The sequence below is a fragment of the Rhinolophus sinicus genome, linkage group LG11 (assembly GCF_036562045.2).
Source record: "Rhinolophus sinicus isolate RSC01 linkage group LG11, ASM3656204v1, whole genome shotgun sequence".
NCBI lineage: Eukaryota > Metazoa > Chordata > Mammalia > Chiroptera > Rhinolophidae > Rhinolophus > Rhinolophus sinicus.
Window position 1 is genome coordinate 42,701,818 of NC_133760.1, and position 19,868 is coordinate 42,721,685.

The following is a 19,868-nucleotide window of genomic DNA, read 5'->3' on the forward strand; positions in this document are numbered from 1 at the left end:
CGTGAGGGAATTACAAACCAATTGACAACAAATGCTCAGATCCTAAAGGGTACAGCAGGCTGTACTATGCATGAGGGGAAAGATAAAATCAAGCAAACTGTGTTTTTATGAGACACCTTTATTAAAGACTAGCATTAACAGTAAGGAGACACATGAGATGCCAATTTTAAGTTTCTTAGACTTAAAATAAATAAAGACCATACCCAACTATACTTAACTTAAAAAAATAAAATAAATAATATAGTACAGCCAAAAAAAGAGCTGACCCAGGGGCCAGGGAGCGCAGGGGATAACGTCTACCCATATAACGAAACAACGTAGAGTGAATTATGGAGGCACACATACATTAAACCTACAGAGCCATTCAAATGGTCACGTTTCAACTTAGGGCAAATGACAATAGGTACAAAGCACAGGAAAGACACTAATAACTTTCTTTCCTTCCTATGAACCTACTGTGGTAAACTTCTACTATTGGTCTCCTTAGCTTTCCTTCTTCTATGGTAGCCAAACCCCCCTTCCCACCTGATAACCCCTCCCCTCCCCCAGTCTCAGGCCATGTGGTCTGGGTGGGGCTCCAGCTCTAATACCAGGGGTGCAAAGTGCAACCTGAGTCTGAGCCAGTCAGGCCACCACATTTCTCTAGTCCCAGAATTGGGTTTGGGGGTTACAGACGTACGTTCCATCAGAGTAAGTTTTGAGACGATAGACTGTCAGAAGATACAGGAAGAAGATTCTGCCACCATTTTGCAGGATGGGAAGCAGGGAGGCAACACAGCAGGAAGCGACTGCAAGATGAATATACAAAAACCAGGTCCTGGTGACATCAACTGACTCTTGATCGAGCTATTCCTGAAGCCCTGTTTGCTTAAACCAGTTCAAGTTGCATTTTCTGCCTGCTGCAATTAAAATAATCCTCACATATGTACATGACAGGCTGAGTAAAGCTTTGAAAGGGTAAGAAATTGGTTCCAATCTATTTTCCAAGTCTTCTAGCACTCATCTTCAACTTGAAATTTAAATTTTACCATCAAAGTACGTATAGCTCCATTCATCCCCCAAACTCTTTCTACCTCTGCCCTCTAAAGAAATGGAGCGCTTTCACAGCTTAATGTCAGGTCATCGGGTTTGGCTAAGGTAATCATGTTCCATATACAGACACAGAGCTATTATAATCTTTACCTGTTACCACAAAGAATTTTTTTGTTTATCCATATTGAACTTGCATGAGGCAAACAAAAGCAACTTGTAAAGATTTAACAATGGTGAAAACGGCTCAAATAACTAACCCGAGAACACCAAGTCATATGAAAGGGTTTTAGTTTACATTAACTAAACGTTTGTTTGATATGTAGGACTGATTTCAGTTAAAGCTGTTTAAACAAAAAAAAGGAATGTAGACAATATTACGACAATAGCTGCTAAACCTTATCGGTGGTATTAAAAGACAGTGGTTAACAGAAGTAAGCTTGACTGCTTTGAAAGCAGAATAAATACAAGTGTGTGTAGTTCAACTTCTCTGAAGACACAGGTTTAACAACATTACGTATTACAACAACAACAAAAAGAGCTCTTTTTTTAATAGATTTCACATGAAATTGGTTCCCACTACAGGAACAACCTACCAGCAAAGCATCACGCCCTATGTTAGGGAGAATGGAAACGATTTTTAAAAGTTTTCCTATCTTTGGGCTGGTTATTTCTAGTGATGAGGACAAAACACATCAGCCTTGGCAACCTTGGTATCCCAGGAAATAAAACAGATGATCAGAGGGAATTAGCTCAGTCAACCTCTCAGAACACACTAGAGTCTGGATTTCTGTAAATTCAAACTCAGAAACAAGGAGAGGGGCAGAGCTGGAGACTCTGCAACAAATGAGAGGGCAAAGAAAGACCCTGCCCTGTTCAGTAAATCATGACTTCATCTTTTTCCGCAGATGCCCAACTCTCTTTTAAGGCAGACAATGTCATAGTTAAAAAAGAGGGCTCTGGAGCCAGTTCAAAACTGGGCTCCACTACCAAACAGCCATACCATCTGTAAAATAAAGATAATTGTATAATAACCACATAGGTTTGTAGTGAGGATTAAGTGGGTTAATAATGAACGGCCTACTATGTGCCATGTGGTTGCCAGATGCTACGAATACAAACTGAACAAGGCCACAAGGCCTAGGACTTCTTGTCTTCAAGGATGTCACAATCTTATGACATTTTCTGAGCAGTGACAAGTTCTAACTTCTCATGCCCACCCCTCACTCCCTGAAGCCAGTCAGAAACATTCAAAACTGAGAGGACTTACTCCCAACAGAGTTGTATTCTTGAGTGAAAGTATTGCCCGTGAGATACAATCTTTGTGGGCATCAAACCCACTGGCATGCATTTTACTCAACTCCAGAACCTGACTTTTTCATTTTAATGTTGTGGGCAAAAATATTACAGGATTGTAATCAAATGCCACCCTCACCAGCTCCCCGAATGCCAAGAGAAGTAGTTGGCTCCTTAGTTAAAATTAATTAAGGAAGCCAAAAAAATTTTTTCCAGCTTCTTGATTCAAAGTTTGAGTTACAGAAAGAAAAAAGAGAAAAGAAAAGAACAGAAAAGAAAAGAAAAAAGAAAAAGCAGGTATTTTTTCTCCCCAAAGGAAAGCTGCAGGGTAGACACTGCACAAAACCCAAAGGTGAAGGACTCAGAGCAGAAGCCTTATTACTTCAGGGCTGAATGAAACCAGCCTAACCACACTGACGGACTGATAAAGTTCCAGCCGTGACCGGAGTAGGGTCTTCATCCCTTCTCCAGAGTGCAGTCCCTCCGGGGGGCTCACAGCCATGGGGGCAAAAGGAAGGGACAAACCATCAGCAGGGCAGCGGCTGACTGTGGCCCAACACCCCTCCATGGTGACGCAGTCACAGATTAAGACCAGAAAGGACAGGGGAGAAAAAAATAGCTCCTGCGGGATATTAAAGGGAGCACCCATTCTGCCAGCCTGACTCATCAAATGCAAGGTTTTTAGAAAAGGACGTACCTACATTTCCAGATCAGAATTGTTTCACTACAAATATGGAGAAAGACGTAATGGCTCCCACGTCTAATTCAGGGAGGTCACCAGGCCCACAATGCTTATCTTCCCTGAAGTTCTAGCTACTGGCAATGTCTCTAGCAAGGGCTGATGGGAGAGAAGGGGGACAGCGATGGGGCACAATGAAGGAAAGAACGCCAATCCTGGGGCCAACTTAGCACTGGAAGTGGTTGTAATTCCCCCGAAAGGCAGAATTTCTCTGTCTTTGGGTCTGGAGGTTATGGCAACGTTTCACAAACTGTGGAGCAACTCCTAAGACATTAAATATCTCTTTAAAGGGATTAGATGGCATGGTGGAAGCAGAAGGTTTACTTCTGCTCAAAATCCCTTCATGACACCCCATTCCCTACAGAGTAAAATGGGAAGACCTTGTCCTTCACAGGGCCTTCAAACCTTCAAGGTACCGCGTCTCCTCTAACTCACAGCCTCACTCCCGCCCCTCAAATCAGACTGCCCCTTAACTGGTCTGTGAACCGGAAGTCTCTCTTTGCAGTGGCTGTTCCTCTACTCAAAACACTGTTCCTCCTGTTCTCTGATATCCTCATGGTTCATTCCTCACCTCCTTCATGCCTCTGCTCAAAGGACATCTTATCAGTGGGGATGTACTCTAATTTTCTCCATCTCCATCGCCTTGCTCTGTTTGGTTTTTGTGTAGCACTTATCACATCTAACATACTATATCATTAACCCATGTGTTATGTTTATTATTTGTTGTCCCCTCCCTAAACAAGAATGTCTATTTTCTTTACCAGTATATACTGAAACACCCAGAAGAATGCTTGGCACATGGTCAGTAATTATTTATTGAAGTGGATGAGAGTATTTTGCATTCCATCATATTCTCCATCAATCCTTCTAATGATACCAAAGAGAAAGTCTCAGATTGGTGATAATCTTCAGCAATTCTCTACCACTTGGCAAACTCTTTTCTCCTTTTAATAGGGTTGTTCTTTTTTGAGGTGTAATTTACCCACCATAAAATTCACCCACTTCATACATAGAATTCAGTGACTTTTAGAATATATATGAAGTAATACACTATCTCCCATCTTAATGGGAAGAATGAAGACTTTAGGCTCAGAGCCTTCTCCCAGCAGCACATCTGCTGGAATTTAATAACACTGCTCCATTTTCACTGGCTCTGCTTTTTCTAGTTACTTCTTCTTTTGGCTACTAATGCTGGCTTTCCACTTAAAGTGGCAATATAAAGCTTCCTTTTTAAAGAATTGTATTTAGTAAAAAATGAGTTGATTTTAAAATGTATTAAATAGACAAAAATATATGTGGTCCAAAGATGTAGCCAAAAAGGTCCTCAAGAGAACAGCAAAGTTTGTGAAACTCACTCACGGGGTCCGGACCTGCTGGTCTCACAGACTGCAGAATTCTAACGACTAAATAAAAGGCAAAGCGCTGACACTTGCTCCTAGGATCCACCCTCAATTCCCCTTAGATGTGTTGGGAGACTATTCTTCTTGGGTCTCTTGTATTTCTGCATGGCTTGTAAGCAAGGCACTGACTGTCCTTTGTTTCCGACTCTCATTGCGTGGATGTTTGTAGAGTGAAAAGCCCTGGAAGATACAGTTTCTCCTGCCAGAACGAAGGGCAGGTTTGCTAACAGACTTAGAGGATAAAGACAGTGTCTTGATTTAGAGCAGAGGACAGGCATGCTTACGATCTATTATAAAACATTTGGGTTCACTTAGTTCAGGTTCCTCTCCTATAAGGCAACCCCTCTATGCACCCATGTGGGGTTATCTGGCCCACTTTGCACTGCCCTGTGGAAACAGAGGCTTGGGAAACTGGCGCAAAAAAGCTGATACTCTAGCTACTGCTGTAAGTAACAAACCATCCTTTGTCTCTGACCTAGGAGTCTCATGTCTTCCACCCACATGAAACAAGGCAGAATAACTGGTAAGCTTGCAAGTAGAATGGGATCTCAGAGGCTTCACTGTTCATAATCCTCACCTCATTGTGGATTTCTTCTCCTTGTTTCAGAACTGCAGGCTCCAAGGATTTCAAAGAGACATCACCGCTGTCCGCTTCCTCACGGACATTCTGCAGAGCCACCTGGCAGCGCTGTAAGATATAATCCAAGGTTCCCGTCGAGCACTGCAGAGACAGACCAGCAGTCAAGATTATAAGTAAGCTCCAAGTTCACCAAGCCTCCCTTCCTAGGGTGGTACACATCTGTCCCCTTTCTGCACATTCACCTGTCACCCTTACAGCTCAGCCTATACTCCTTAAGAATGACTGTAGTGGCTCACGGGCTCTGTGCTGCCAGCGTGGCCTCACCTGGACCACTCATCCTGCTGGTTTTCCTTTATGATGTTGGCCTCATATCTCTAATGATACGATGTAGGCCTCATATCTCTACGAAACAGTACGCTCCCTCAGGCTAAGGCCCCAATCCTAGAACCAAGTCCTACATGTAACAGAAACTTCATAAGTAGTCATTGAGTGAATAACCAATTAACCAACAAGTCAAGGACACTGATTTTATCTCAAGTGCCCTGAACCTAACAATGGGAAAGAAAGGCAACCTGAGTGAAGACCTGGTTCAAAAGTACACAACAGACAACAGTAATGGCAGGAGGAGGAAAAAAGTGAATTATAAATGCAGGGCAAATAACTCATTTTCCTTTTCTGCAAAAAGCATGCACTAGGCAACTGCAGTCCTTGGTGGGATAGACTCTTCCAATAATGGAGACGATGTGGCTCAGGTCCTCAAGGCACGTTCAAAAGCATGACTTAGAACGCAGGTATCAGCAAGGGCACAGATAACTCGTTCAACCCTCTCGGTCTGGGGGAGCAAAATGGGTCAAATGAACAAAGCCCCTGCTTTGAAGGATCTTATGTCAGAAAAGAAGAGGACACAGGTGGAGTACGCATCCATTTGTTTTGATAATGACATGATTTCCTAGAACGATAACAAGTAAGCTATAAATATCCTTTAGACCCAGCGTCGGAAATGTATCCCTAAAATATTTTTATTTTAATATTTGTCCCTTAGACTGATCCCTTAGAAATAACGTCGAAGGTTAACTTCCTGGTACAAAACTTCTTTGCACAGTTACCGCCATTTACTACGACGTGACATGAACAAGCCTGGGGAAAAAAAACAAAGAGTCTGTGCCAAAAACAGAAGCTCGACTAAGACAGATTTTAGTATGAAGGCCCCAGTGTGCTAGGAACACAAGGGCGGGCAGCTCCAAATTGCTACCAAGAGAAAAGAAAACCTGGAGTCGAATTACCACTCATTTCTGTCCCACAGACACCCCTACGACATTTCTAAAAAATGACATTCTGTCTATAAACATATTCTACTTGCACCGTTACTTTCCAAAGTATGAAGTAGCCTACCTAAGGGCTTATTGACTGCTCTGCCATTTAGTGTAACAAAAGACTGGAAACAATCTAAATTTCCCATCAATAGGGGACCAGTTAAATGAACTATGTGGAGCCATACTTGCAGTCAAAAAAAAAAAGAAGGGAGACATAGTTTTTTTTTTCTGGGTGATTAGAATTTTACCTAATATAGAGAACCTATAACCAGGACTGAGGGTTGTTTTTTGTTGTTGTTGTTTTTAATAACAGCTTTACTGAGACATAATTCACGTCATAAAATTCACCCTTTATAGCATACAAGTCAATGTTTTTCAGTACATTCACAGAGTTGTGCAACCATCATGACAATTAATTTAAAAATATTTTTATCACTTCAAAAAGAAACCCTGTACCCGTAAGCAGTCACACCCTCTCATTTCTACTAACCTTCCCAGGACTGGGCACACTGATTGCCCTCTGTGTCTACAGATTTGACAATTCTGCATATTTCACCTAAATTAAATCATACAATATGTGACTGGCTCCTTTCACGTAGCATAAGGTTTTCAAGGTCCATCCAAGTCTTCGCATGTGTCAGCAGCACTCCATTTGCCTTTATTGTCAAATAGCATGCAACTGCGTACATAAGCTGCATTTTGTTTATCCGTTCAAGTAAGTAGGTGACGATCCTGTGAGGTGTTTGTACTTTTTGGCTATTAGGAATCAAGCTACCACGAACAATCATGGACAAGTTTTCATTTCTCTGGGGTGTGTGTCTAGGAATAAAATTGCTGGGTCAGAGGCTCATTCTGTATTTAACCTCCTGAGGGAGTGCCGGACTCTTCTGCAAAGTGGCTGCACCATTTTACGTTCCCTCCAGCAGCATGTGAGGGTTCTCATTTCTCCACGTCCTCGCTAACACCTGTTACTGTGATTATGATTATAATATAATCATAGCTGCTGGGGTGGGTATGAGGTGTTGGGGTTCTGATTTGCATTTCCCTGATGACTACTGATGTTGAGCATAGTCATGTGTTTATTGGCCATTTGTATATCTTCTCTGGAGAACTGTCCTTTGAAAAGATCCTTTGCCATTTTAAAAAACTGGATTAGCTTTTTAATTTTTGTGTGATAAGAATTCTTTATATATTCCAGATACGAGCACTTTGTGAGATACAGAATTTGCAACTATTTTCTCCCATTCTGTGGGTTGTTGTTTCACTTTCTTGATGGTATCCTTTGAAGCATAAAAGTTTTTAACTTTGATGAAGTCCAATTTATCTATTTTTTCTTTGGTTGCTTGTGCTTTTGGTATCATAGCTAAAAAAAAAAAAACAAACAAACAAACAAACAAAACCAACCACTGCCTACTCTTAGGTAAGAATTACATATTGATAAGTAATTCTCACCAAGATCTACTGAAATAAAACAAAACAAATAGAGCACAACCGTGTCTAGCGTAGGCTCTTTTTTGTATAAAAAAAATTGTTAACTTACATATGTATTTGCTTACATATGTATTAAATATCACTGAAAAGACAACAAGAATCTGATAACACTGGTTGCCTCTGGGGAGAAGGAAATGGTTGGCTTGGGCAGAAAGAGACTTTAACTGTATACGCTTAGGTACTTTTTCAGTTTTGAACCATTTAAGTAACTGCTTATTCAAAATATAATTATACATAAAATTTAAATTTAAAAAAATAGATATTCTGTGTTGAGTCCCAGGAACATTCTGTAACAACCAGAAAAAAACTAAAATGAAATAAAGGGTGAGAGGCATCAGACATACTCTAGCCATATGCAACCAAAGAACTGAATAGACTTCTTCTCTGATTAACTGAAATACATTTCAGAACATCATTTCCTTAAGACAATCTGTTTCCTCCCTACTGTGAATAGGCAGCAAATCACACGTCATTTTGTTTGACACAGATAAGACATGTGATGTTGGTGTGTAGGGAGAGGACATTTGTCGAATAACTGCGTGCTATAAAGTTGTGTGGATATTTTTCCCTTTCTGTTGAAGGAAACAATAATGTAACTTTAGTGTTGGGAAGAAACGTCTTTTCCCTCTTCTATTATTGAAAGCAATAAAACAAGGTGAAATAAAAGTTTTTAAATAAGATGAAAACATAATCCTACCACCTTACCCTATTTCAATTATTTTTTTTTTTTGACAGTGGTTTATTTATTTATTTATTTGTTTATTTATTTATTTATTTATTTAAAGATTTTATTGGGGAAGGGGACCAGGACTTTATTGGGGAACAGTGTGTACTTCCAGGCCTTTTTTCCAAGTCAAGTTGTTGTCCTTTCAGTCTTAGTTGTGGAGGGCGCAGCTCAGCTCCAGGTCCAGTTGCCATTGCTAGTTGCAGGGGGCACAACCCACCATCCCTTGCGGGAGTCGAACCAGCAACCTTGTGGTTGAGAGGACGTGCTCCAACCAATTGGGCCATCCGGGAGCTCAGCGACAGCTCAGCGCAAGGTGCCGTGTTCAATCTTAGTTGCAGGGGGCGCTGCCCACCATCCCTTGCGGGACTTGAGGAATTGAACTGGCAACCTTATGGTTGAGAGCCCACTGTCCCATGTGGGAATCGAACCGGCAGCCTTCGGAGTTAGGAGCATGGAGCTCTAACCCCTGAGCCACCGGGCCGGCCCTATTTTAATTATTTTTATGCGATGATTCAAAGTATATGCTGTTGTTCACTGTTTGTACATAAATATTCAAAACTACCATTTTCAATGGCTGCTCACTGAGCTGATATTCCATCATTTAATTAACTGGTCCCATGATATAAAAGCATTAAGGTTCTGTCCAACTCTGCAGTACTATTAATCATGCTAGAGAAACATCTTTACACTTCTTTTAAATTTTTCTTAGGTTTGATTCCAAAAACAGTGTTATGAGATCAAAGATACAAATATTTTATGGTGCTTTACACATATCCCCACATAGCTTTCCAGAAAGTATACCAATTTAAAAACTACCAGATGATGCTTCCAGTATGTCACTACCAAGAAAATAATCAATATCCTACCTGCCAACCACCTTAAGTCCAAACACCTGATCTGACAGCCATTCAAGATCTCTCACAATCTGGCCCCATTCGGGCATCAGCCTTCACTGCCCACACTCCCTCTGTGACAGCCTGGTATCCAGTTAAAGCACAGCCACTCAGTATTCCCTGTGCATCTCCATCCCATCCCGATCACAGGATTCCCACCCGAGTCCTCACCCCATTAGCTGTCTAAAATATCTTAAAATCCCCCAACTCCTACACGCTGAAGCCTTCCATGTCATCTCATCCATGGATCCTTACGCTGTTTGCTACTCTCTATTCTGCACTCTGCCTACTCTTAGACTGAAAGCGGCTTGAAGACACTGTGTCAACCATTCCTGTTCACAAATACCTAAGAGAAGAGCTTGAGCATGAACATTTGCAGAATGGATGGGTGAACTGAAATTACTTCCCTTCTTCTGACTAGTACTTTCAATCAACAGCAACTCTTACAATCAAGACTCACTGATGACTTAACGTCTCTTGCTTTACTACTATGTATATGCTGGTGTATAAATGGAGACAGAATAGCATTCCATACAGAGCTCTGGTTGTTCCCATCTCCTATTAGTTTTCCATTGGGATAAATAAAAAAGATACTACTAGATCAAATATATGGTGATGGAAGGAGAACTGACTCTGGGTGGTGAACACACAATGGGATTTATAGATGATGTAATACAGAATTGTACACCTGAAATCTATGTAATTTCACTAACAATTGTCACCCCAATAAATTAAATAAAAAAAAGATACTACTAGTAGTAGCAGTAATAGTAGTAATTTAATAGTAGTAGTGGCCACCATTCTCTGAATGCATACTCTACCCCAGCACTGTTCTAAAAAAATAACATGTATTAACTCATTTAATCCTCAGAAGAACCCTATGAAGTAGGTGATTGTCATCCTCATCGAGTATGTTTTCCCAAACTTTGTATGCATCGTTTTGTACAGCCCTCTGAGCACAGCACTAACCAGCTTGTCTACTCTTCCAGATTAGATTTTAAAAGTTGCAAGGATACACAGGTAATCACACACTCCAACTGATCCAGAAGAAAAGGACACTTGGGAGGGTTATCGCTAGAAAGGCAGATGCCTGCAACATCCTGCATTGTATGAAAATGAAGTATATTTTTGTACAATACAAAGCACATATTAGATGTTCTATAAATGCTTACTCACTGCTCCCTCCTTCCATTCCTCTCACCGTCCCTTGCCTTCCTTCTTGTCTTCCTCTCTCTTTCCCTCCCTCTCTCCCATCTTTCCCAATTTCGTAACAGAATTTACTTACACAAGTAAGTCTCTAAGATAATTATTTCTGTGTTTATCTGCTTACTATTTATCTCCCCAACTAAAATGGAAGTTCAACAAAGGTAGTGGCCATAATTGTCATGTTGATGGCTCTGTCTCTCAAGGCTGCAGTCTGCTGAACACACAACAGACACTCAAATATTTAGATGAACGAGTGAAGGAAAGAGAAAAGAAAGGACGATAAGGATAAAGGGAGGAAGGAATGCTTGATGGGCTTGCTGGCATCTTGACTGAAACAGGCACACATGCCCTCTCTGCCACATAACAACTGGCCAGTCCACCAGAAAAGCTACTTAATGACCAAAAGACATGACATTGCCTTACAGACCCACACAGTCTGAGGACTGAAAAAGTCTCGGGCTTGTGCTTCCCTGCCACTTTTCTGGTATCCTTTCTGCGCAACTCTCTCACACTGGTCTCCCGTGATAAGATAAAAAGGCAAACTGTAAAGTAAAACACAGATAGCAAGCTCGGAAAGAGGTAAACCTGTAATCCTTTTCACGATTATTCCCTTGCTCTCTGGAATCCTTCCCAACTGAGCGCACAGTAACCCAAGGTGACTACTAAGTCTTCTTTATCTCTTGAGTTTCTATACTGAACTAGTCTAATGGGCTGACCATCGGCCACTCCAACTGGTGGCAGAATTTCGCAATAAAGCCTGGGTTATGAACACAACTGGGGAGCTCAGAAGATTTTGGCAGCACTGTAACTTTCTCCTTAATTTACATTCACATGCCCAGAAGCCTGACCGAAAGTTAAGGGAAATGTAAATTCTCAACCATCTGAGCCCAATCACAGCTAACACATGCACAAGCACACAAATCTGCTCCATTTCCTTTTGGCCATCTCCTGCCCTTGACCTTGACAGATACAAACCCCTTAGAAAATCTCTAACTAGCAACACATGCCAAGGGCATTTACCTTCTCCAAGAAACATAACCCCAAAGAAGCAAAATATACTTATCCCACGCTGTGAATATACTTTTTAAAACTATCCAACACAACTCAAAGCTAAAAATGTAAGTAAATAGAGGCTAAAGTCAAGTTAGATGGAAGCAATTTTCCTATCAAATACTCTTCCAAAGTTCTATGATAAATTGCTTATTCCACCACTTCTGCCACATCCAATTAAGTTTGAATCATATTTTTATTTACACTTACCTCTGCCACTCGGTGGGTGGAACTAAACCGAGGTGGTAAACCAGCCAAAACACAGTGTTGGTGGGTGGCATTGAGATCATCTGCAGGAAAAATACCAAAAATTAAAATAAAAAAACACCCACACACATACTTAGCACTTATTAGTCACTATGTACTATTAAACTAAAATGCAAAATAAACAGTAAATCCATCATTCAAGAAGAACGGCAATAGGAATTCAAGGAATTAACAATTGCTTTGTAGTCTTTAAACCATTCTTTATAAACAAAATGATCATCAAAACCATGACACTTTTAAGAGTGAAAGGGGATTTTATTAATAATTATTCCAGGACAACTGGTGTAAAACAGTACTGTCCTTAGCAAACAAGATCTACGGGTTACCTTACGTATTTGTAATCTTATGATACCACTCGTCACAAAGTTTACTATTTATCGGTTGAACTTCTGTTTCTTTCTTTTGATATACCTAATTCTACCTGTGCCTTCAGAATAAGCCAACATTCTTTCACATTATTTGATGTTGAACATCTTTCATCCGCAAATCTGTCTTTCTCTCCCCAATCAAACTATCAATTTTGCCCTAACAATTTTCCAGGCAACAAACCAACCAACTCAGCATGTTGCAAAGCTCTGGCTCTCCCAACAGAGTTCAAGCTTACGGATTCACAACCCAAGAGTGAAGTAGGTGGTGAATTCATCAGCTGAAGAATATGCCTAAAACCACATGCAGTGGGAGAGAAACCAATGGCCGAGTTGTTGTGTGTTCTAAGAAATGATGCCACATGTCAGGCAAAATCTGTATCACCTCCATTAGGACATCACTTCCTGTATTACAAAGAAGAGAAATGAAGAGGACTGTTCCCCAGCAACAGAGTTCCCATGTAGGCAACAGAAGCTTCTTACCAAGATACCAAGAAGGGTGATTTTTTAATATACAGAGGGTGCCAAAGAAATGCACACACATTTCAAGAAAGGAAAAAACTGTATTAAAATTACACTGATGGTTACCACTTTGAGCACCTCTTGTAATTGCAGTAGTCAAATGTGACTTGTATTCATCTTTTGTTATCAGTATATATTGAATATTACAATTTTAATACAGTTTTTTCCTTTCTTAAAATGTGTATACATTTTTGGCACCCTCTGTATATAATACATAAGATAAATATATCTTTACTGTCTTTCACACATATATAAAGAAATAAAATGAACTTTTGAAAAACATAGTACCTGAAAGAAAATATCATATTGAATGAATTCAACAGCACTTTAGACACTGCAGAAGAAAAGATCAGTGAACTAGAACACACAGAAATGGGAACTACCCAAAATGAAGCATACAGAGGAAAAAAAGAGTACAAAAAATATGAAAGAGCATCCATGACCTATGAGACTTATGACCTAATAAGCAGTTTAACATAAATGTAATTTGACTTTCAGGGGATGGATGATGACAGAAAAAAATATTTGAAGAAATGATGGCCAAAGAGGAAAAATAAGAACAAAGAACAAGGGCAACACATAAAAAAACATTAACAAATGAGGTAGACATTAACCCAACTACATCAATAATACCTTTAAACATCCATGATCTAAATACACCAATTAAAAGACAGAGATTGTCAGAATGGATGAAAAAAACACAAGAGCCAACTATATTTTGTCAACAAAAAACTCTAAAAATAAAGGCAAATACAGATTAAAAGTAAAGAGCTGGAGAAACCTTTACTACACTAACAGTAATTAAAACAAAGCTGGACTACCTAAATGAATTTTAACTAGAGCAGACTTCCAAGCAAAGAAAATCATCAGGAATAAAGGAAGACATTACCTAATGATAAAGGGATCAATTCTCCCAGAAAACATAACAATCTTTAAGGTGTATGGGCCTTATAACAAAGCATCAAAATATGTGAGGCCAAAAAATAACAGAACAGCAAGGAGAAATGGACAAATCCACTATTGTAGTTGGAGACATAAACCTCCCCTTTCAGAAATGGACAGATCATGAGGCCGAAAATCAATAAGGACGTAAGAACTCAAGGAGATCATCCAGCAACTGGATATAAACTATGGCACATTCACACAATGGAATATTATTCAGCACTAAAAAGAAATGAGGTATCAAGCCATGAAAAGACATGAGAAAACTTAAATGTGTATCACGAAGTGAAAGAAGACAATCTGAAAAGGCTACATATACTATATGATTCCAACTATACAACATTCTGGAAAAGATAAAACTATGGAGACAGTAAAAAGATCAGTGGTTGCCAGGAGCTGGGGGTAGAGGGAAGAGGATGAATAGGATTACAGAGGATTTTTAAGGCAATGAAACTATTCCGCATGGTACAATAATGGTAGATAAATGTCATAATACATTTTTAAAATCTATAAAATATACAACACCAAGAGTGAACTTTAATGTAAAATATAGACTTCAGTGATAATGACATGTCAATGTAGGCTCACTGAGTGTAAAAAATGTCCCACTCTGGTGGGGATGTTGATATTAGTGGGAAGAACAGTGGGGTCAGGGGTAGACGGGAACTCTCTGTACTTTCTGCTCAATTTTGCTGTGAACCTAAAACTGCTCTAAAAAAATCATCTTTTTTTTTTTCAATATCAACTGAAAAGTCTTCAGAAAACATCTCTAAGACTGCCTCGCTCCCCATCTTAAGACCAGTAATATACTCATATGCAGTTATGTCACTATACAAAGTTATTCGCCCTGAGTGTTCCCATAGCAAAGGAAAACTCTTATTTGCATTCCTTAATTTAATATTTGGGGAAGCATCTGCACAGTGAACAAAACAACATCTCTTCTCTCATGGCAGTTAGATTATAATGAAGAAGATACAGACAAGAAATTCAGATGGGAAGTGCTATGGAGAAAATAAAGGATAATCTAACAAGCGTTAAGCGTCAGCAGGGGCAGAGCGGAATAGTGCACTCTCCATACACAGCCTGCACGGGTGACGTGGAAGCTGAGATGAGATGGGAACGGTGAGGAGCCTGCGATGCTAAGTTCTGGGAGGAGAGATGTCTAGGCAGAGGAAACAGAGGGAGCCAAGCATGGAAGTGGGCATGAGCTTGCTGTGCTCGCGAAAGAAGGCAGACCAGCGAGAGGATGGCCTGGTGGGCAAGACGCAGCCAGGAAGTTGAACAGACTCGGGACATCTCTGTTGGTCGTGGTAGGAATTTGGGGTTTTATTACAGATACAACGTGGGAAGCCTTTAGAAAATGTTAAGCAGGGAAAAACTGTGAGCTAAGTTTAACATAGGCCACTGTGGCAGCTTTATAGAAAAGAGAGAGGACTGAAAGGGACCCCGATTTGAAGCAGGAAGACCAGTCAGGAAGCTGTTGCAGGAATCCATGCAGCAGGAGTTGACAGTGACACGGTGAGGGGATATGGTGAGCTGTGACCAGATTCAGAGTTTAGGGGAAAATAATAGGACCTGCTAACAGACTGGATACATGAAGTGAGGGAAAGAGAGAAACAAAGAGCAACTTTGTGGGTTTTCGCAGCAACAACTGATGATGGTGAGTAAGTCACAAAACATTAGGAGATTGCATAAACAGTATTTTTCAAATGCAATGAAAGGTGGGGATGATGACATCCGGGATATATCTGGAGTTTGAAATGCAAATACAAAGGCAACAAGGAAGGCTAACAGACAGGAGCGAAGCTGACCCAGTCTCTGTAGGCCAGGCCTGAGGAAGGCTGGATGCCACTCTCTTCTCCAGCTCTTTCAAGACATTCCAGAATTCTGGGCTGGTCCAGACGGTTTTGCCTACAGGGGGTTTCAGAGTCAAACAAACAAGCAAAGATTGGAGGAGGTTCCCCCAGGGCAGATTCCCATATAGATTTGAAACAATTTCTAAGACAGACATAAATGCCAGTCTCATCTTTACCTACTCAAATAAAAGTCTAACTGCTCCTACGTCATCAATAATAGGACCCAGAGACATCATAAGGAGAAACAATCATCTTAATGAACAGATCTGTGAAGTGCTTTTGTTCCATGGAGGGAGGGCGGCTAAACCTGACGCAGGTCAAGTGGAGAACACAGCATTTCAGGTAACACTCAGGTTTTTACCGTATTTATGGAAATCCTTGGCAACTCTCTCATCAAACAACTCTTTTTGAAATTGCTCCCAACTGTCTCTAATCCTTTATGACTCTTAGAAAGACCCTTGTAATTTTCCTTTAAGAGCGTCTCATTTATCTAAAACCCGAAGTCTATAAATATGGCTCGAGCTCCATGGATTGTCCTTGTCAAAGGATGTACTAAAAAGACATTCCTAGCTTTAAAAGACGACTCTGAATAAATTTTTAGACAGAAAACATTAAAGAGTGGCTACTTGCCACAGCTATCTCAGAATGCAGTTAAAAATGGACTGGCTCTAGATTCAAGTGGAATCGGAGCTTGTAGAATGAAATGTATTCACCAAAAACAAAACGAGCAAAGGCTCACAGTGAGCTGGCTCAATGCTGCGTGCTCCATCAGCGGGGGACCAGAGCTCCAGACACGCAATGCAGCATGAAATGTCATCTTGTATATAAAAGACCACAGATGCAAAGGCGTCATTTACGCTACAGTGACTGATTCATGCCCAGGACTTTCCTGGTTTTAACACTGAAGTCCCTTATCCTGAGACACCTCCCCACGGACAAACCCCAACAGTAGCCCCTCTAAATTTAACCCAGCCGTTACTTCCTCGGTGTTGCGGCTCAGTGTGTCGCTAGGGCTATTTCACCCCAAATTTCTTAAAGTAACAATCAAGAGCTTTGCTAAAGACTCAGTAAGCCTTTCTGAGCTAAATAAGCCCAATACTGAAATCCAATCTTCCCAGTGTCACACGATCACTGAAGCTTTGCGTTCTTACTCACCTGTCTATTCTCATCCCTCAATCTTAATATTTATGACCTTATTTTTCCTAGATGTGGAGACATCCATGACTAAGATCATTTTCAGAATTCAACAGCCAGTGAAAGGGGGGAAGGGAAACTTCCCAGCAAGATGTCCGTATAAACTCAGGCCTCTAGCTGCCCCATTCCTAGATTCCCAAGGAGACGATCAACGAAATATTAAATGGGATGGAAACTTCTTTCAGCACTACATATTTGGGAAAGGTGCTCAATAAGCCAGACACTGCAAGGAGTTGTGCTGGACACAGTAAAGATGGGATGAGGTTAAAGAAGGTTGACACATGACCGTCTACTCTGGAAGAGCTGCATCCCGAGAAATACATTAAGCAGGTCCTGAGAGTAGAGCTCACCCCTAACTCAGAAGGTGACGGGCAGAAGGTGAGAGGTTATGGGGCGCCCAGAAGGTGGCCTCTTGCCTCTGCAGAGCAGCACGAAATACACACAACCTGTGGTACTCAGAGACCTCAGGGTGTGTTCTGGCAAAAGGTGCCACTTTGAGAAAAGAACCAGGCCCTAGTGACGTAAGAAAGGGGGGCAAGCAGTATGCTACGATGGGCCAAAGCTGCCATGGCCTGCTCATACCGCAAGCAGTCAACTACACCCCACAAAGACAAAAGCTAGTTACTCACTCCAGGTTGTCGACTCTCTTCTCTCGCCCTGTGAGGATCCATATTCTCCCTTCTTCCTTCAAGTGAAGGATTTGGCTAGCCATCTCTGCTACGTTTTCATGGAAACACTCTCAGCACCTAGTTGACCAAAAGCCAGTACTAGTCCCCTTTCTACAAGGAGAAACAGACAGGAACGAATCGCTAGACTCAAGCGAAAGTACTGCAGTTCCACAGAAAGACACCGCTTTGATGGAAACAGTCGCTTCTGAAAAGGTTTTACTCAAAATTACAGAAAACATGTTTTATTATCAGTCTCAATATTTTGAGAAGATACCTGATTCAACAAGGCACGGTATCTGCGAAAATGAGGCAATTAGCCATGAAGACGGGACAGCATGAGATCAGGAAACATTTCTCGCAGTTAATTTTTTTTTCATAGTATTATTTCATGTAAAATGATGATCAGTGGAGTGAACAACAAAACGCCTGCTGCACAAAAATCAAATTACTGAAGTGAAAAAATTCTCCTAGAACTGAGAGGGAAAAATGAAAATTAGTGACAGAAAAGAGCAGACACGAGAGACAGATTCTAGAAGCCAAAATACATATAACAAGCACCTTAGAAAACAGAAAGTACGAGAACAATCAAAAAACAATACAAGAATATTTTCCAAAGGTGTGTAAAGGCCTGTGTCTGCACCACAAAATGGCTCACCAAGTACATAAACGTATTCTATTCAAATATTAAATATAAAGTATAAATGTGCAAAGAGAAAGCATAATTTACCGCAGCAGAATCAAAATGAAGATGGCCTCGGACACCTTCCTAATATCAAATATCAGAGGTCAATGGACAACATCTCGAGTTTTAAGGTGGAAACTTTGTTAGTCAAGAATACTATAGCTATTCAAGGAAACACTAATAAGCGAAGGTAAAGAAAACCACTCAGATCATGCAACTACTCAGAGAATACGCTGCCATAAGACTTCAGGAAAAAATTGTTAGAACCTACACGTTAGCTGACCAGGGGAGCAGTCAACATAATTAAAACCACAGTATAAAAAGACTACTGACAAGCATAAAAGTAGGCAAATAATTTCAAATATAGTTATTTAAGTTAATTCAAGTATAGGAAAATAATATTGCAAGTAAAGATGCTTTGCCCCAAACAATAATATATTAAAATTTTAAGTCAAAAATCCAAAAGGGTGTATTTAAAAAATACCTAGGAAGCGAGCAGAAGAGTTTAAGAAAGTAAATGTCAAGAAAAACACTCAACAGAAGAATGGAAAAATGATCATCCAATGGACAGCAACAGAAAAAAGTATACAAATGGCCATCAAACGTGGAAAATGCACAATCTCATCAATGTGTAAAGAAATGCCATGTACACGAGCAGCATGTTATGGTCACCGATTAAACTGGCAAAAATATTTTTAAATTGTAGTGCCCAGTCTTGTCTAGGGTGAATGAGGTAAAGGAGGCGGGTAAAAGTAACCGATAACCTCACTGCACACACTGCAGGTGGGAATGGAAATTGAACAGTCTTTCTGTACAACAGTCTGACAGTATAGTAAGTACAGTTTTAAAATATCCACACCCTCCACCCTAACCCAGATACTCCACTTCTAGCAATTTTTCCTCAAGAACAGATGCAGACAAAAACAGATGTAAGAAGGTGGCCACCGGAGCAATGCATATAATATCCAAACACTGGAAATGAATACATGTTCAAGATACAAAACTATTTTTTAAAAAACCAGATACAAAATGTCGTATCTAATATGATATTTTCTAAAAAGAAGTAAACATATATTCCCACTATACAGAAAGAAACACTAGAAGGAATTAGATAAAATAGTTATAAATTATATTATCGCTGTATGGTGATATTACTATGCATTTTTATTATCTACTTTGATAGTCTGTAAGTTCTCTACAAAGAGCATGTACCATATTTCATCACTTCCAAGACACACATTTTTTTCTTTGTATTTAGCATCTCCGAAATTGGACAACTTCTGAAAATTGATGGCATCTTCGACTTCATGTTATGTATTATTACGTTTGTACTTAGCAATGAAAAACAAAACAGTAAGTATCACTATTTTTGAAAGATCCAAAGGGAGACAGTCACTGAGGAGAGCCTCAGAAAAGAGGTATTCACTCCCCAAATAAAGACGATGGCTCACAGCCATCAGTGATGGCGGGAGAAGCTTTCATTAGTAAACCTTCCCCCAAATACGATTTTCTGTGGGAGGGAAAACTCTTGTATAAAAACAAGTACTGAGGTGAAGATGACCTCAGGGTACACAGCTTCCCCCCTCTTTTGTTTAAATTAACTTGCATGGAATGCGTTGTCTGTCGTTGGGTTGGGAAGAGAATAGAT

At 40.3% G+C, this 19,868-nt stretch overlaps 1 protein-coding gene across 4 annotated transcripts in view; it reads right to left on the reverse strand.

Moving 5' to 3' along the window:
- The window catches only part of FTO (FTO alpha-ketoglutarate dependent dioxygenase), a 338,798-nt gene that overhangs the window by 191,646 nt on the left and 127,284 nt on the right, over positions 1–19,868 (reverse strand). For all 4 annotated transcript variants that reach the window (XM_019732370.2, XM_074314872.1, XM_074314874.1 and 1 more), the window contains 2 exons: positions 11,935–12,014; positions 5,042–5,185 (listed from right to left, as the gene is read on the reverse strand). In XM_019732370.2, the coding sequence (XP_019587929.2) occupies positions 5,042–5,185; positions 11,935–12,014 (224 nt within the window). The remainder of the gene's footprint in view (positions 1–5,041; positions 5,186–11,934; positions 12,015–19,868) is intronic.